The 19366-nt window shown below is 41.8% G+C and overlaps 1 protein-coding gene across 11 annotated transcripts in view; it reads right to left on the bottom strand.

Moving 5' to 3' along the window:
• The window catches only part of LOC115028232 (ELKS/Rab6-interacting/CAST family member 1-like), a 106794-nt gene that overhangs the window by 81133 nt on the left and 6295 nt on the right, over positions 1–19366 (bottom strand). For 7 of the 11 annotated variants that reach the window (XR_003834544.1, XR_003834545.1, XR_003834546.1 and 4 more), the window contains exons 2-6: positions 15650–16499; positions 14630–14707; positions 14183–14338; positions 2636–2892; positions 2365–2536 (exon numbers count right to left, since the gene is read on the bottom strand). Coding sequence is in view for 8 of the 11 variants with exons in the window: in XM_029461834.1 (XP_029317694.1) it covers positions 2365–2536; positions 2636–2892; positions 14183–14338; positions 14630–14707; positions 15650–16135 (1149 nt within the window). In the remaining 3 variants the exon portion in view is untranslated. Of the gene's footprint in view, positions 1–2364; positions 2537–2635; positions 2893–14182; positions 14339–14629; positions 14708–15649; positions 16500–19366 lie in introns of those variants that run through there. The other 4 variants (XM_029461833.1, XM_029461835.1, XM_029461837.1 and 1 more) reach the window with 1 other exon arrangement.

Raw genomic sequence — 19366 nt, 5'->3', positions numbered from 1 at the left:
TGGGAAAGAGGGAGAGATGGGGATGGAGGGGGAGGCCGGAATAAAGTGTCTCCCTCTCGCAGAGGAGCTGGCTTTTAGCCTTCTTGGGTCGATCCGTCCATCCCACATCCTTCCAACTGTGAGGAACGCTGTTTCAGCCCTTAAATGTGAATGAAAGTTCTATTCTGACAGCCTCTAATGGTGCTAATTCAATGATATAGCTCCCAGCTTTGAAGACTTCAAGTTCAAACCAAATCTAAAATGGCCTAGAATCTAAAAAAAAGTCCTAATAAAACAAAACAAGTCCATTTAAATGAAGAAATCCAGTCCTATGGCTTCAAGTGCTTGAACATTAAACTACAGGGTGCCAGTTTAATGTCCTATAGCAGCAAAAATCACTCCCTACAAGAATTTGGTAGATCTACACTACATTTCTGTTCTTAAAACTCCCCAAATTCTCCAAAGTCCAAGTTTTAACTAGCCTAATTTACTGAGCTACATGCAGCGAAATCCTATCAGTCTGGCTGTTGTTACCACATCTCAACTCACTAGTCAAATGAAGTGAGAGCAAAGGGGAGAGAAAGAAGGGGGAGTGTAGTGGTGTAAAGATGTAAAGGCACAAAAAGAGAAAAGAAAGGACAGGGAGAAAGAGTACAAGAGAGGGAGGGAATGAAAGCAGAGGGGAGGACGTAGCAACGTATGCATCACTGCTTTTCTTTGGAGGAAACACACTTAGAGGCTGACACAGACAGCATGAGCCAGGCAGCACAAAAACACACATATATGAAAGGGATAGTAGGGTAGCTTCAGGCGCTAGTATGCTATGAATGCTCATGACCACACAAACATACACACACACACACACACACACACACACACACACTTAGATATTCCCTCGTTTGGTTATCACTTCCTGGGAAGTGTTAATTAGAACTAAATTAAATCTCATAAGCAGGATATACAATTATAAAATGTAATCACGACTGAATACTAAATGTAATATTTGTAAAATTTCATGTCTTGTCGAGTTTGCTAAAGTTTTCATGTTGTAGCCACCATGTCTTACGTCCAGTCTTGTCAGTCACGGTCTGTCCTTTCACTTCCTGTTTTATTTTGTACCTACCTCTTGTCCCTCATTCCAGATCCCCTTACTTCCTGCCTTTGTGTGGTTTCCCGCCATCGTCAGCGTCTGCCAAGACCCTGATTGTTTCCACCTGTGCCCACTCACCTCATGTATAAATAGTCCTGTCTCCCCTTGTCGTGTGCCAGTTTGTCTCGTTATGTTTGTATATCCTCCTTGTGAGCGTTTTATGCTACCCGTTTGCAAGTAAAGTATTTTATTTTACACTTTACATCTGTTTCTGGCGTCGTGCATTTGAGTCTTCCTTCCCGGTGTCCGAGGTCGTTACATTTTCATTGCTCCCATACAGAACTCTCTTTACTGCTGTACATCAGCTTCGTCCCAACTACGGACATTTTTGAATATTTTTGAAAATAGCTGCAGGGAGTTACAAGGGTTGGTCTGTTAATTGGTGAAATAAAATAAAAATAGCCAAAAAAGAAGTGTCAACAGTGCAGCAGGAAGTCTGCAAGACAAAAGACACTTTATTTACTTCTGTAATTTGCACTTTTAACCTATACTGAAACTATCCTCTGGATATTGCATAATCTCATTCCTGTTTTTCTGAGGTGTTTTCTGCTTTGAGATTAACAATGTGTGTTAAAAAAACAGAAAGTATGTCCAGCACTCAATGCAATGTGAAGCAACATGAGCCAGAAACTGTGTGGCATTTGGAGCCCGTCATTAAAGGCTGGTCTGAGATCAGTTGTTTTGTATATTTTTCAGTTTAATTGAAGCAGTTGTCCACCTAGTGGCTCTTACCAACTTTTGCAATTAAATACAGTTTGTTTTATTTACCCTGTATACTTTATTTAATTTTCTGTTTGTAAATTGAGCTGCCATACATGATGTGAGGTATTGCTCCTGAAAATGAATGTGTTCAGGAAATATGCATTAAAGTGCATGAAGGGCATTTTGCATACTGAAATAAACACGTTGTGACGTCCATCTTTAATCATTTGTCGTTCATAAACAACATCTGACCACTAGAGGGAGCTGTTGTATAAAACAACAAACGTGTTGCTGAACCGCGAGTTAAAACAACTGAGAGATGTTAGAAAAGAGACAAAGTAGGATAACGTGTGCATTCCTGTGTCGGTTGATGTTACTGTGTTGTATTAAAACAGAATTATGAGCCAACAGTGGAAATAGCCGAAGGCCTTGTCTGGACATGACATGGTTTGATTTGCACACACCCACACACATGGGAATGCTCGAATGCACTTTGTTTCTTCTTGGCCAGTCACACACGCACACGCACGCACCTCTCTGAGTTGTAGCATCTCCTTGTCTTTTTGCTCCAGTAGGCCCTCCAGTTGGTGGATGGTCATCTCAGCGTCGGCCAGTCGCCTCGTCCGTTCATGGTCCTCCTCGGTTGCCCGTGACGACAGGCCTTTGCTCTGCAACATTTCCAGTAACTTCTTTATGGATTCATCCCTGTCGGAAACGAAACGAGTGGATTCAAAGCTGCACTTCACACCTTGGCGGCCTAAAATGGCAACACGAAACCGTTTAACAGTACATTTCACACTTTACCTGGCAGTTAGCGTGTGTTTCTGTGTATCTATCCTCAGCTCCATTTCTTCCACAGTCTTCCTCAGGAGGAAGAGCTCTTTGACATGACGCTCGTACTCGCCGTGGAGATGCAGGAAGTTCTCCTCTGTCATTTCCTGAGGTGGGATTGGCTGGTGTCCGAGGTGACCGGACTCGGAGTAGTCGGACTGGAAGAGCTGGTTGAGGTCTCGCTGGATTCTGAGCTCATCTTGTAAAGCCTGGATGGTGCACTGAAAATGCTGGAGGGAGAGAAAGAAAAGTCAAATTTAGATGTATAAATGTTAACAGGGGAGTGTGGAGGTTGTTGTGACGCTGCTGAGGAGATTAATGAAGTACGTAGTAAGGTTTTTACAGTTCCATTGCACAACAGGACAATAAAACTTCAGCAGAGGTCTGACGTGGTTGTTAATCAGTGTATCGACCTCTATTGTACAAGAAACTGAGATTTTGGGCTTTCCAAACTTATGTAACGGACGAGGCAATACAAGAAACTGCCCAACAACCGAGGCAGCACATGAAGACTCTGAATTCAATGTGTGTCATCTGGTTTGTGGTAATTTGATGGATATTGGACATCACTCGGGACCATCTGCTGCAGTAATGCTGGCTTTGCAACAATAGCAAGGATAACATTTTTCCACCTAGGTATTATATCTCCCAGGTGTCTTGGGAGCACTTGGGGATTACCAGGAGGAACTGAGGTAAGTTAAAGGGCAAAAGGACATCGTTCCTGCTGTGCTCACGCTGTTTTCACTGTAAAGCTGATAAGGAACTTACTTAATAAATGGAACATCAGAACATAGACCGTTGGTTTTGCAGTGTTTTATTTTGTTTTCTTAGAGATCTTGAGCCAGGTCTGGAATTTAGTCAGGATTCGCCGATCCAAAACACAGGATCAACATTCAGTGTTTTAGTGTCACAGTAAACCCTGGCCTCATGTTAACTTACATTAAAATGATTTCAATGCAATCAGGCACTAAGTTAAACCGGCACTAAATGATATTGAGCTATACAAAAAAACATCACATGTCTGCAGTGATCCATAGATCAATAAGTTTGTTTTAAAAATCACTACATTTTATTGATTTGTACTTCGAGTACAATACACAATATAGATCCAGGATGACATGTGTGTGAGTGACTGGCTGACTGTGACACATTATTCAGTGTGTGTGCAAGTTATCTTGAGTGACTGATTGAGTGTGTGATAAAAGTGTGCTGGCAGATTAGTATCACTACCATTATGGATGAGGACAACGTGACATGACTACCCCTGAGTCAGACAAGAGAAGAGTTTAAACTGTGTGTGTGTGTGTGTGTGTGTGTGTGTGTGTGTGTGTGTGTGTGTGTGTGTGTGTGTGCACTATCATGTCCCCAGGCTATCGTAAAATGCGTCACACATAACCTAGACAACAGGCAGGCCATTGCCACGAGTCACGGAGTATTTCCAGAGATAAAAATAATAATAATAATAATAATAATAATAATAATAATAATAGATAGACGTGCACAGTAGATACATTTTTATTTTTTAAAGTTAAGGGATGTTATCGCTCCATTTCCCTATCGTTAATCAACGTTGACGAGGGAGAGAATAAGATTAAAGGAAAAGGGAAAGAGATGGATGAGAGGGGAGACAAAGAAAACATCCTTAGATTTTAAGGAAGAGAAAGGAGAAGAGATAGCGATCGGTCAAACCGACAAAAAGAACAGGATGAAAGGTAATTAGAAATGATCAAATCAACTGTCTTTATATGACAATACTGTAGTACTGCTGTGTGTAGCATGGCAGCCAGGGCAGTGTGTTTCCTGCTTTGTCTTGTTCATTTTTATATTTCCATTGAGACAAGTGTACAGAATATTGTGATAATACACAAAATACTTTCCTCTTCTTATTGTGTTTGTTTGTGTGGGTGAGTGAGTTTGTCTGCCGGCTAATACAGTAGCTCTGCACACACACACACACACACACACGCGTAGACAGCTGACTCTGACATTTATAGGACTTCCCTGAAGACTGAGAGACACAGACAGACAGACAGACAGACAGACAGACAGACAGACAGACAGACAGCATCTTTCCCACTCTCTGGTTTAACCCCCACGTCTTCATGCAAACTATGACTCCACAAATCAGTGTGTTGCTAAATACAGTGTGAACACTCACACAACTTCAAATAATTCAGATTCACACACACTCACACACAGGGGATGTGTCAGTACTCCCCCTCCAACACACACACACACACTCAGCTGGAATGTAGAGCTGAGAAATGCCAGACCACAAGAGAGGGAAGGAAAAGAGAGATTGAAATATAAAAAGGAAGCAGGAAAGAAAAACAGAGAGGGAGAGATAAAGAGAAAGCAGCGAAAACAGTGTGTTAATTGTATCCAGCAGAAATAGAAGGAGGGATAAAAAGAGGAGGAGATAGAAAGAGGGTTAGAGTACAAGTTGTGTTTTTCTTCTCAGTTTCTGCCGAGTCGTCTTTCGCTCCTTCACCTTTGACCCCGTCAGACCCTTTCTGAATACACGGGGGACTGTGACAGACATGCAAACACACGTGCATCCAGAGACATTCCGGACACACTCACACGTTCATATTACAGTGAGACGGACCACAGACACAAACAAGTCGTGCAGCAGCACGCAAAGCAAAACAGGTAATGAAATCTGATATTAAAAACCATGTAATGATTATTTCCCATAATGCTCATCACTATATTTACACTAGTTTTCAGTTTATTTTCAAACTTTAAATGATCGCATAGCGTTAAAAATAAATAAATGTAAACTGCGTACGAATGTGACAAACACACAAACAAGAAAACTCATCAAGATGACAAACGTTTCCTTCAGATGTCTCAGGGAGGCACGGATAAATTCATCAAGCTGATGTAAACGAGTGCGAGACGGTAAAATGATCTTGATGCCAGTGACGTTCAACAAATCAAAACTAGAATTTGATTGAAGAGTGTTCACTGCCTGTGTACTGTATGAGCACGAGACAGTCGACCCAATATCGTGCATCCCTAGCACCCAGTCCATTACGGCAGTGGTTCCAGATTTGTTTTTGCACGTAACTCGGTACAGACAAGCAGATTGAACTGAGCTCCAGTTTTCAGTAGCATGGACGTTGCAAATGTGGCCCAACAAGACCCGATTGTGATTTCTCTACACTGGGTCGACACCTGAATCCACCTCACTAGAAGGATTTATTGGGCTTCTCACACATTTAATGGTTTCAGCAACAGAAAGTTTATGAGTAGAAATGTGTATTTGGGATACAATATGTAACTGTATTTTTAGAAGCAGTAAAATAATTGTTGGCAAAAAAGAAAACATGAATTCAAACTAAAAGAACATGACTGAAATGAGGTAGCATGGAAAAACATATCTACTGATTATTGATCCCTTTATCTTGTCTTGTCTAATGAGCAATGACTCTATATTTCCAATTCACATTTAGAGGAGAGGAGAGGAGAGGAGAGGAGAATGAAGGAGAGGAGAAAAAGAGAGGAGAGGAGAGGAGAAGAAGGAAGGAGAGGAGAGGAGAGGAGAGGAGAGGAGAGGAGAGGAAGAGAGGAGAGGAGAGGAGAATGAAGGAGAGGAGAAGAAGAGAGGAGAGGAGAAGAAGGAAGGAGAGGAGAGGAGAGGAGAATGAAGGAGAGGAGAGGAGAGGAGAGGAGAGGAGAGGAGAATGAAGGAGAGGAGAGGAGAATGAAGAGAAGAAGGAGAGGAGAGGAGAAGAAGAAGGAGAGGAGAGGAGAAGAAGGAGAGGAGAGGAGAAGAAGGAGAGGAGAGGAGAGAGAAGGAAGGAGAGGAGAAGAAGAGAGGAGAGGAGAGGAGAAGAAGGAAGGAGAGGAGAAGAAGGAAGGAGAGGAGAGGAGAGGAGAAGAAGAAGGAGAGGAGAGGAGAGGAGAAGAAGGAAGGAGAGGAGAGGAGAGGAGAGGAGAAGGAAGGAGAGGAGAGGAGAATGAAGAGAGGAGAGGAGAGGAGAGCCCGTTAGTGAATATGGTGACAATTTTCCATCCGCTCGTCATCCCCCTCAGGCCACTGCTCATCTGTCGTTCAATATTAACCATCTCTCTGTTATTACTCCTCCTTCTCATCCCTTGATCATTCTGCGCCCGTCGGGTGAGTCACGCTTCCCCCTCCTCTCACACACAGACAAACACTGTGACAGAAACACATATACACACGCTTGGATGGGCAAACACGCGTGGAGTGCACGATAATGCCCACACACAGACATAATGTTGGAGGCAGCGGTCATGCTGTAATGACCGTCAGCAGTTTCGCCCACTCAGGCATCAGACAACAGGCAGATTAACACACTCCATCTCTTCTTTCTCGGAGGATAAAGGTGGAGGACGAAGAACATAACGAAGAGGAGGACAAAACATAAAAAGAGTGGAAGAAACGCGAGAAAATCCCTAATTTGTTTTTAAGACGGAGAGCAAGCCGATGGAAGAAAATAGCATCAGATTATGTATACGGAAACAAAAGGAGACAAGAATAAGTACGGATGAAAGAGATTAAATGGGGGAAGAATGAAGAAGAAATAGCCAATTACAGATGCCAAGCAGTTTGAACCAGATAGACAGACAGGTAGATTGTATAGGGGCAGAGTAGAAATAATAGCAGCAGAAGAGCAAGGGGAGTGACTGTAATTCTGTTCATTCCTCACTAACTTTTCCCAAAGACACTCCTTATAAGGAAAGACATGGCTACCGCAGGCCTCCACACACACACACACACACACACACACACACACACACACACACGCTGAGAGAAAGCTCCCAAAATCACAGCCTTGCAGGAAAAGACAGAAAACTGGCGCTCTCTTTCCTTTCAGTTTCAAATCTCTCTCGTCTCCACTGTAAAATGAACATTGTGCATTTGTAAAAGAAAAACAGAGGGAAGAGAGTGCTAGTTCTCCCTCTCTCTGCATTAAAGTTAAAGTTTTATAAGACTCTTGTCCTGAGTGTAGAAGGTTCCTTCTTTCTTCTCTCCCTCAGTTCAATTCTCTCCATGAATCTCCATCTTGCCATTTCAACTCCATTCATCGCTCTCCCTCCCTCCGTCCATCTGCCTTTTTTCTCCCCCGCCATCATTCCCTGTATTTACCTTATTCCCTCTTTCTCTCATCCCTCTCTCTTTCTCTTCCTCACCTATCTCTCCATCCTGACTAAATAAACACACAGGTTTGGAGGACCATCTGTTACTGCTGAGCATGTGTGGAAAAACACACACAAAACCCACCGAACACACACACACACACACACTCGAATGCAGACATAATAGATGCGATGAAAAAAACAAACCTTTTTAGAGGTTTTTATCTATTAGTTAGGACATTTTTACTTTAAAATGTGGTGTCGCACTTAACCGTGGACACACACGAACAGTATACATATATGAGCACACACACAAGAGATGAATAATGAGTCAGACTGCAGGCAACAGAAGGAGGAAGACAAAGGTAGGCAAAAAGGTGATTGTCACTGTATTTGAAACGTTTTATCATGTATCAAAGACAGTCTGAGTCGACTTGCTGAGTCTGCATGCTGCCTTTTCCTGCGTCATATTCTCACAGTCAAACACATTCACATTCAGATCTGCCAAGTCCAGCTTCAGTCCCTCCACTGTTGACTGTATAGCAGCCAGCATTTAAAAAAAACAGGCACACACGCAGGGTCAGGCTCGGCTGACTCTTCCCTGGGGATTTCTATTACAGTAAACCAGATGTGTATAAGTCAGTCCTTTTACCTAATATCTGATGAAAGGATGAGTTTCAAAATGATCTTTGTGTCTCCGTCTGGTGGACACGAAAGCATCTTTACTATTTTTGGGGAAGGTGAACAAAAATAAGTCCTGTGCAGTTTTAGATATGAGCACTTGGAGCTGGAAAATGAAGGTTTATTACAGATTGGGTAGTTTTAAGCAATCATTTGTATCTTTAATAAGAAGATTGTAAGATAACTTCTGTAAACTGGGAACACGGCATTGCTTAAAAAAAAAAAAATCAGATGGAGTATGAAACACAATCATACGGATTAATTACAATTACTTTGGAATATAAAATGAAGGAAATAATTACTCAAACTATCACATGCACGCCGTCATCACAATTTACATGCTTACTGGTTCAATAATGGTGATTGTGCACGCACAGTTTCCCTGTGCAATGAGGCCATCGTCAGATGTTGGGTAATAAGGCCAAACACACAAACTTATCAGTCTAATGAGCAGGTCAGCTGACTGATGTAACCAACGAGAGACAGCAGAGAATGCAGAGCTGTAGATCTGCAGTTGAGAAGCGTGACTCCTGAGGAATGCACAAAATGTTTGCAGAATCCTTGTGAGTGTGTGTGTGTGTGTGTGTGTGTGTGTGAGTTTCTCTTTGACTCTCTTTCCATAAATCCTTCCCCTTCTTCTGCCTCATCTGTAACACCCATCCAAGAGATTTACATCCACATTTTTAACAGCAAGCCCCAGCAGTCATTTTGTCAAAAAAACCTCTAATTAAATTCAGAAGAATTCAGATGAAATGTTATAACCAACATGAATAACAAGACAGTCAGTACAATAATGCTTCTATTTTCAGCTAATCTTATTCTTCATTCATCTTTAATTTGACCATTTTCCCAGTCTCCCTTTTTCCTCCCCGACTCCTCTCTTTAAGTCAATCTATTTCTTCTATCTTTCCATCCACCCTCTTTTTCTTCACCCATTTGTCTCCTGTCGCATCAACACCCATCAGTCTTTCCATTTCTCTACATTTCATCTGCTGTTTTCAGCTCAATTCGTCCGTGCCGTCCATTTATCTCTCCCTCGATTCCTCCCTCCTTCCTGGAGCTTGTCCCCAGCTTTTCCAATTTGATCTATCCTTCTTATCCACTTTCTTAATTTCCTCTTTCTTCCTCTCTACGTTTTACGCATCAATCCATCTTCGTGATCCATGCTTCTCCTCTTCTCTTCCTCTCAAATGTAGCTGGTATAGTGATTTCCAGGCAAAGCATTTTTTGCAGCCAGCTGGCACAGAAACTCTTGCTGGTAACATTTTTTTTTTCTTTCTGTACAGTAAATGGAAATCACTTGGCACCATCCTTTTCAATGGGATTGGAGATAATCTGAACCCATGAGGACAAATTCAACGCCAGTTTGGAGTAATGGAATTAGAAATGCAAGATGCTCAATTCAAATCCAGGTGTAATAACATTTAGTGCTGAGAGTGTTGTCTTTTAATTTCTTTATTTAGTGTGTTCGTACAAAACCAAGTGAATAAATGTTGTTGGCTGTGATTAATTAACTCGTCTCAGATGGTTTCAGCATTTCCATGGAAAAGAGTTTGGGAGGCACTATCCGTTTACGCATTAACCCGAGGGCTGAGTTACTGCAATGTTGATCGAGTGGAAAATTCACTGACGTGCCAGTCCCTGTCCCCTTTTCTCCGTCTGTTGCTCTGAGCAAAGAAAGAGAAAAAGGGCAGAAAAAAGAAGGATAACAAATAAGGAAGGAGAAGTGAGGAAAGGCAATCTCTCCTTCTCGGTCATAAATAAAGTATCCATCCATCCATCCATCTATCGACCTGAAGGTTAAGTGCCACCCAGGTGTAACAGGCACTGCGCTCACCTGCCTGTTTGGGTTAAGCTCCTTGCACACACACACACACACACACACACACACATAAAGAGCTGGCAACCACCAGACCCTTTGCCCACTGGTCTCAGCAGTAGGTTTGTCACTTTAATTCTACAAAAACACAGCTTCTAGGCTGAAGATAGGCCAATCTACTTATAATGTTGGCATTGAAAAGAAAACCTGTGAACAAATAGTCCTCCAGCAATACAACAATATGATGTAACTGACAAATAGAAAACAATCACATTGAGATTCATGAATTATGATAGAGGAGACATGTTTTCTCCCACACACACACACACACACCTTTTTTCCCCAACCAGCACCTTGAGTATTACGCTAAATTATTGAAGAGAATGAAAACAGTGCAACTGCTGCACTTTCGCCAACACACACGCCAACACACACACACACACACACAAGTCTGTCTCCATGAGCACATACTATATACTAACACACACAAATACACAATTACAAACAAGCATGTAATGTGTGCCTGCAGACACACACACACACACACACACACACACACACACACACACACTTGTGAATACAAAAAGCCCAATTGTCCTGCCAACAAACACACAAGGGCACAGATTCCCTCCTGGTACAGTACTCTCCCTCTCTCTATCACAAACAAACACACATAACAATTTGCATATGCCCAGATTAATGCATTTGAAAGACTTGCTACATAAATGTAGATGCATGTACATACACAAACACACTCCTGTACAGTCTCAGACACACCTAAAAAATGTATTACTGCTGACCAAACCTAGTCACCACACAAGCCTTTTTTGAACATATGTACCATCTCTCTCACTCTCTCTCTCTCTCTTTCTCTCACACACACACACACACACACACACACACACACACACACACACACACACACTCTCACACCAGTTCTGACGTCAAATGGCTCGCCTGGAGTACAGTAGATGATAGATTGCATCTAGCAGCTCCAGAAATGAACAGACAGAGTGGTTATTGTTCAGCTGGTACGATTCTGTGCTGGGACAAACCATGTAGAACAGAGAGCAAGAAGCACAGTCTGTTCAAAAACATTATTAAGGGGTTCAATATGCATATCATATTACAGCTTATTGTGAACACTTTGTTTAGATTTTAGACATAAAGACAACATTATCAATGTATCATATAAGCATTAAACTAATCTTAATAACATGGATGTATTTTAAGCAACAGAATGGGAACAGTGATGGTGGGCTGAACCCTGAGTGTCATGGTTACAATCGTGAATGTTAACTGCTGCTTGAGTGTATAGTTATTAAATTCTATCTGAACACTGTTCAGAGTGCAGAGGGTTGAAGACTAAAGAGACAAAAGGTGTGTGTGCGTGTGTGTGTACGCGTGTGTGTACTAGTAACTAACACAAAGAAGGACAGAAAGAAAAAAGAAAGTAAAGCTTTCCTTCAGCATTCCAGACATTCCTTCATCTTTTTCTTTTTTTTCTGTGCCTCTCTTTCTTTCTGCCTGAAACATTGTACTTAACTGCTCTGTTCAAAGAGGTGGAACACATTGGGTGAACACGCTCACACACACATGCACAACTACAACCAAAGCAAGGCGGTGCACTAAAAGTGACAAAGAAGACAGACAGCACTGACCAGGGCTAAATAGAGCATCTGTGTGCAGGTCAATACATTTGTTAGACCAGGGTCTGTCTGTTCTACTGAATTGACTTCCATGTCAAAAATGCTCCACAGGCCCAGATGGAGAGCGAGGAGAGGGAACAGGGGGCCGTGATGGAGAGAGAGTCCGAAAGTGGGAGTGAAATGGTGAGACAGAGAAGAAGAGAGACCAGCGAGAAAGAGATGGAGAGTGGGGTGACAGTGAGGAGACGCTGTGGTGAGAGAAAGTTTGTGGATGTGGGAAGAGAGACAAGAAAAAGCAACTGGCAGTATAGAGGGAGAGAATGGTAATTTAAAGCTCGGTGGGGAAGGAACGAAAAGAGCCTCCCATCTAATCTGACTGAGACATGAAAATCCTCCCCACACACGCACCTTTCTGCAGTTAGAAAGTGCTTATGTAAAACAACATACAAACGTTCTCCCAGACAGCTGTGCAGCAGCAGCGCTGTCCTAACATTCGGGCCTCTTCCCTCTTGTCACTATGGTATCTTTTAGTCACACCGCATAAGACACAGAAAAGCAGCAAATGCTCCGATTTTTTGTCGTGGGACAAGCAAATGTTTGGCTTTTTTGTTAAATAAATGACTTTAATTAATAAACGAGAAATATCGAATAATCACACCAAACTAAATGTACAACAGACAACAAGACATTTATATAAAGTATGACAGTGTTGTAGATTGTTATACCATCTGCCTAACAAGAACAAACATGAGATTAGGAATGTCCGTTATTCTGGTTTGGAATCTGTGGTTACACATTGTAAGAATATGAGAGGAAAGGAGTGATGCGGCGAATGGACAGAAGGAGAGGAAGAGATAAAGACAGAGGCGGGCGGAAGAGAGGTGAAGCTAGTGGGCTGAGCGCGAAGGAGGCAGTGAATAAGTGAGGAAGCGTTGGGGAAAGAAGGAGGGAGGAGGAAAGGGAGGAAGAACAGAAGGTGGAGATGAGATGTGCATTCCTCAGCAGGGGCGTGACCCAGCGTGCATGTCTGTATGTGTGTGTGTGTGTGTGTACACATATCCAAAAATTACTGGGAGGTAACTTAATTCGATTTCTAACACGAAGATGATGCCGAAGACAGAGAGAGGAGGGAAGGTGGGGGGGAGGGGAAAAAAGCGAGGGGTGACTCACTCTGTGGTGACAGAAATAGAAGAAGAGAAGAGGAATGAGTATGGAGAGAGAGAGAGAGGAAAAAGAGCGAGGGGACGGACGAAAGCCAGAAACAAACAGGAAAAAAAGAGATTTGAGAGAAGGAAAGTGACGGGATAATGAGAGCAGGAAATGAAAAGGATGCTTTGGGTTTATAGGGTATAATTTGTCTGGAGGAAAGAAAGGGATTGAAAGTGAAAGAGATTAAGAAAGAGAGAATATTTCCCAATATTAGAGATCAGAAAATACTCTTACACGTCTCAACACTCTTCTAGTGTGTGGCAGGAGGCCAAATACATAAGAGATTGATCAACTAATCATCCGTTCCTTTGTTCTCTCACACACAGCATCACTTTGAATAAGTTACACACACACACACACACACTCAGAGCTTTATGGATGTGCACACGCAGGCCCGCTGCACATGTTCACACACACACACACACACACACACGTACCAAACCGACTGTAAATCTTATGAGTGATTTAATATCTGGTGATGTAATTTCACAACTTTAAGTGCTTTCCCTCATCTTAATTCAAAGTAAGTAAAATAGTCTTAGAAGTATTTGAAGCAACATCAAAGCCCCGAATAATTTAAACCGCACACACACACACACACACACGCAGAGATAAGAGCACCTGTTAATGACTGAAATGTAGCGAGGACCGAGCACTTTCCGAGCTGGTTTTCGAGATGACAGCGTGTGAAATGAGTCACAGTGAGGCAGCGAGTGTGTATGTGTGCGAATCATGTCATGTATAATATTGCGGCCTCGTGCCAGACTAGCTGTGTTTCCGTCTCATCCAGATGGCTTCTGAACCAACAGACAGCTGGGAGTCCCCGACCAAGCAGCCCCACTTCATCCGTTTATAAAATGTCCAAGTCTTTGCAATGAAATTAACCCAACCCTGGTCAGGATATTGTTTTTGACGTATCGATTCTTCCGTCTCTGTCCATTTGTAACTGCTTTTTGACACTGAGCAAGGAGCAAAAACAGCAATTCACAAGTGTTTGTCCCACAGAAACACACACACACATAGTTGCAAACACACAGACAGCCTCTTGCTTACCTGCGTTTCCTCCTGCACCACTCTGTACTGTTCCTTCCACAAGGACATCTTTGTGGCTTCGTCCTTCCTCAGCGCCCTCTCTTTCTTCAGCTCTGGACTCCAAAACGTCTTGATGGAGTTCATAGAGGAGCTCAACTTGGACTCTTTAGCCTCCAGCTAAAAGAAATCAACATCAAAGGTTGTAACATTGTTTTCAGAAATGTTTATTTGTATCAATTGGGACCATAAAAATCCTCAATCATTGATTAAACACCAACTTGCCTCCTAATATTACTTATTCAATTCACTGGCTTTTAGTTTGTTACTATAGCTATAAACTTTGTTTTAAATTCAGGGCGGCAGAATTCCCAGAGGTACGCACAGGTGAACAAACAGCAATATAAAATATAGCATAAATGATGTCAAATAAATGAATGTATCTATACAAAAAGGTGTGCGTGTCCTTACTTCTCTGCCCAGTAGTTCGTTCTCTCTCAGCACTTCTCTTAACTGTGTCTGTAGGTCTGACATTGCACCGTCTCTCACCTGGTAACGCACACAAACACATAAATGTAAAATGTTAGACACCAGCAAATTTCTGTTCCCGTCTTACATTATAAACATTTTCCAAATATGATAAATCAAATATGGAAAGAAACGCTTAAACTTGTCAAGACTACAAATATTTTATAATATAATATTTTACAGCTATTATTTCAAGTTGTATACACTATTATTTTATACAGTACACACCTAACTGTAATATAAACAACCCATAAAAATGTTTAATTCATCTTGACATTCAAACAGCAGTGTACGAAAGAATTAAAAATATGTCGAATTAATTTTTAAACAGACTCTGCTTTGGTAGCTAGTGAAGGTACTAAGAGTTAGGGAGAGATTAAGAAAGGATATTTATTGTTATTAGATAATAATTAGAAATAAGTGGAGCAGGGAGGTATGAGATAGATACATCTTGGAGAGATGAACTCTCAGGTTATGACTAATGGTGCAGAGGGAGTAGGAGGGCAGACCTTAGTCTATTTAAACATACTGTATGAATACCCACACAGCTCTTATATTATTTAGTTGAGGCTTGACTTAAGAAGAACATTTTAACCCTTAAATAGTAAGCTCCCCTTAGAAATTGAACAGGAGTATAATTCATGTGAAATAAAACATTTTGTTTGTGCAATTGATTTGATGTTTTGATGTTTACTTCAGACTCTTCGCTCAAAGCTGAGACAAACATTGTCTACACCCAAAATCAATTCCATCCACGCATTCGAGCTCAGCTGTTTTGTCCGCTATTTAAGAGCAATTTTCTTTAAAGATAACAATGCAACATGGCTGGGGATTCATGTTTTTACGTTGTAACTGTCAAACATATAGGGCATAAAGAATTGAAGACAACAATTAAACAGACACTGGCCAAATATTATAAGGAGGAATAAAGTGACCAAATTCAAAAACACTGCGATGCCTCACCTGTCTCATGGAGTGAGGCACAGTAGCTGCCTGTGGCTGGTTTTGCATATCCCCCCCAAATGCTATCGCATCACTGGGCATCATACCACATCCTCCAGTGTTAATATTAGGACTGCTGCCCATGATGGCCGCCCGTATCCCATAGGGGATCCTGGCCCCTGCCCTGCCCAGGGTCATGGTGCTTTTTGGTAGAGAGGGGTTCAGCCCACTGCCCAGGCTTCCAATGCCGATCGGGTCTTCAACTGTGTCAGTGAAGTACATAGGACCGCCTGTAGCGTAGGCAGCATTTAGAGACTGAATGTTCTCCATGGACAGGGTTTTACAGGAGCCAGTTAGTCCGCTGGAGCTGCTGCTGCTGTTTCGCCGGTGTCCAAGGCGTGGGGAGCGAGGGAGTCGTGGGGAGCGACCGGGGCTCCCAGACACTGACCCGTTACCATTGGATCCAACAACATCCAGCTTTGAGACGGAACGGGAGCTGCCGTACATGGTAAAATAATGTGTTGTGTATACCGTAGAGATGAAAGAGTCTTGTTCAAATGAATGAATCAAGCAAATCAAAAAGACATGCTCAAAATGACACAAAAACCTCCGTAAGAAATCTAATATGGATGTGGCAAAAGAAATCTGAAATACTAAACGTAACAGCTGAAAACACAAACTCCCGTCACTCCTCTACTGTAGTCCTTCTTGACTTGAAAAATTCCGACGCAGTGTTGACATTGCTGTGATCAAGGCTATTCCAACACCCTCACTGTAATCAATGGGCTTTGTTGGAAAGCAGGAATCAATAGAGCATCCCTTTGGATAAAGGCAGCGAGTAAATCCACAAGGCTCGGGATAAAGGGATCACCTAAAAAGAAAGGGAGAAAAAGACGAAGATTTAGTGATCAGTGGAGCAAAGATATACTACACTTAAGGTACATTGGATTTTTACCAGGTTATTGTTTTGATTAATGTACTTTTGAAGTATTTCCTTGCAATGTAAACAGCAGGTTAAATGAACATTTTACTAGTATGTTACTGATGCATGTACTGTAGTATCATATAACATGGCATTGGCATTTCCAGGCCTACAAAATGGGAAAGAAGACTAAGGCTCTCATTGTAAAGAACACCAAACTGTGAAATAGATAAACCAAAGTATTGGACAAAAGACAAATTTGACCAGATGACAGCATCATGAAGGCCTCCACCTTTCTATAGCATCCATAATAGTTGTCCATCCAGTAGTTGTCAAGACATTCTACTTTCAAGTGTCAACCAGCTGGTGGTGCTAGAGAGAAAGTAAGTAGGCTTCATCCTCTGGGGAACATGAATGTTTGTATCAAAATGTGTGCCAATCCATCTCGTTATAGATATCGAGATGTTTCACTAGATAAAATCAAATTTGGAGCTGCTTGTGCCGCTAAATTAAAAGCCAAAGGATCGCTAATAATCCAATAATCGCTCATCAAAGATGCCCAGTTTTCTACTCCAGTAAGTGAGAGATATGTAAGGATGATACACTCAGTTCACAGACTACAGTCAATAAGCTTTGGCTTTATCCACAAACTGTGCTACAGGCACAAGCATCAGCTGATGTGTGGCTCGGTTATGATCACACAGGCTCCGCCACTCATTACACCTTCTTCTTAAGATTACATTATGTCCTCTGGGCATCACATCAAAGTTACTGTTCTGCAGCTGGAATAAACTGGATGATAGCAGATAACAACCATCCGCTGATCCAACATTCAGAAAGGCAAATAATTAGTTTGCCTCCTGGATGAATTACATGTACTAAAATAGAATAACCCATCTTTTTTTATTCAGTCAATTTAATCTTGCTATTAATCTGTTTTATTCTGCAATAATAATGTGAGGGGGAAAAAAACATAAAACAAAATAAATAAATGCCTCTCTCTCCTATTACTCTTATTCATATCAGTCACACTAGGTAGACATTGTATGGGCTACATTATTAACTGCTACGTTTCAAGTAAATGAAAAACACACCATGACATTGTATTTTGTCATGCTTTTATAGCCTGGTGTGTGTGTGTGTGTGTGTGTGTGTGTGTGTGTGTGTGTGTGTGTGTGTGTGTGTGTGTGTGTGTGTGTGTGTGTGTGTGATGAAACAAATAACTTAACATTAAAATGGATTAAGGCAATCAAGGTCAAACAAACCATGTGATTAACACGGCTATGAAAATAATTTCATTGCTATCACACCCTTGCAAAGTCAATTTTAAAAAAAAAGGTGTAATTCGCAACATTTCACAGTTTAAAATGAACATAATTCATGAGCACTGGCTCGCACGTGTTGCTGATAAATGCCTCAGATGCTGCTAAGAATTCAAGCCTTCTGTGAAAACTCTTATCTCGCAGTTCCACAAACGACCCACCATGTTATGCACAAATGTGTTTGTATAAACTCATTTGTTTGGTGTAGAATTTTGAAATCTGGAGTAAATATACTAAAATAGTATTATTATATGCTCCTGGAGTCAGTAAATGTATAGGATAAGGAAAGTTTAAAATTGATGGCCAGCTGGTCAACAGTCATTATTCAGTCAATTGGGTATCCTTTGAGACAGTGATGTCATCCTCAGGCCAGTGGACACATTACCCATTAAATGAACACACCATCAGATCCTCACTCTCCCCTTACAAGAATAACCTATGGAGCTAAACAACTTCATAAACACTCAGCACACACAAGAATGCTAACTTCTGAAGCTTTAGTTTTAATATAAAGAGATTGTCTGAAATATCTTTCCCTCAACATGCGGCCTCTTGCGAATTGCGTACTACAATATGTAACATTTCATTCCAAGTGTGATTGACTGTGCGGCCCTTTGCACCCCGACTTTGGGCCCTGACCCAGGTCTTTCGCAGCCCTCTTTTCAACTGATGTTCTGCCTTTTCAGATCTTTGGCCAGGGAGATCGTTCTGACAACCAGTCAGTTATAGCTACACACACTCAAACGCAAAGAGGGACCATCTGCTGTCTCTCCCCTCAGGCCAAAAACACACACCTGGACAGAAACAGGCCAGGACCCCGCCTCTGGCACAGGCACGCACACACACACACACAGATTTACAGTAAATGCACTTACGCATGCACACAGAGCAAACGCTGTGCACATGTGTAGATCGACACAATCAGTCAAGCAAAACACATACAGACAGATAAATCAATCCACATACAAATAAGTGAGTAAACACATTCACAGATGAATAAACATGCACTACATATCAGCTCAGTGGCCGTGAGTGATCACTGACAATGCACACTACTGTAATGCTTCATTTGAGGCCATTATGAGACTGCAGAGACAGCGAGTGTGTGCGTGTGTGTGTGTTCAGGGCTTTCCTCCTCCTTCCCGCTGAACCTTCTGACCTGTACATAATGTATATGTTTGTGTCCCAATTCTCCCTATAATGCAAAACATGCACACAGTATGTCTAAGCCTGTATTTAAGCGTTTCTTGAACCCACACATGGCACTTTTTCAGTCATGACCTTGGCCTTAGCTCATATATGTTGGGCACTGAGTGGTTGTGGGTTAAGAGCCTTGAGAGAAAAGAACTATCACTTCCACTCCTCGTATTTTTCGCAAAATCTCATCTGTGACCAAGACGGCTGCGACTGTCCAACTGTAGGGCAGCAACAATCAAAATATCAAAATTTAGCAACAGCATTATAGCGTCATTGCTTTTGTCTGGAACAGGTACA

This window comes from Cottoperca gobio, chromosome 23 (assembly GCF_900634415.1).
Source record: "Cottoperca gobio chromosome 23, fCotGob3.1, whole genome shotgun sequence".
Taxonomy (NCBI): domain Eukaryota; kingdom Metazoa; phylum Chordata; class Actinopteri; order Perciformes; family Bovichtidae; genus Cottoperca; species Cottoperca gobio.
Note: the sequence above shows the minus strand (reverse complement) of the source record. Positions and strands in the feature narration are given on the sequence as shown.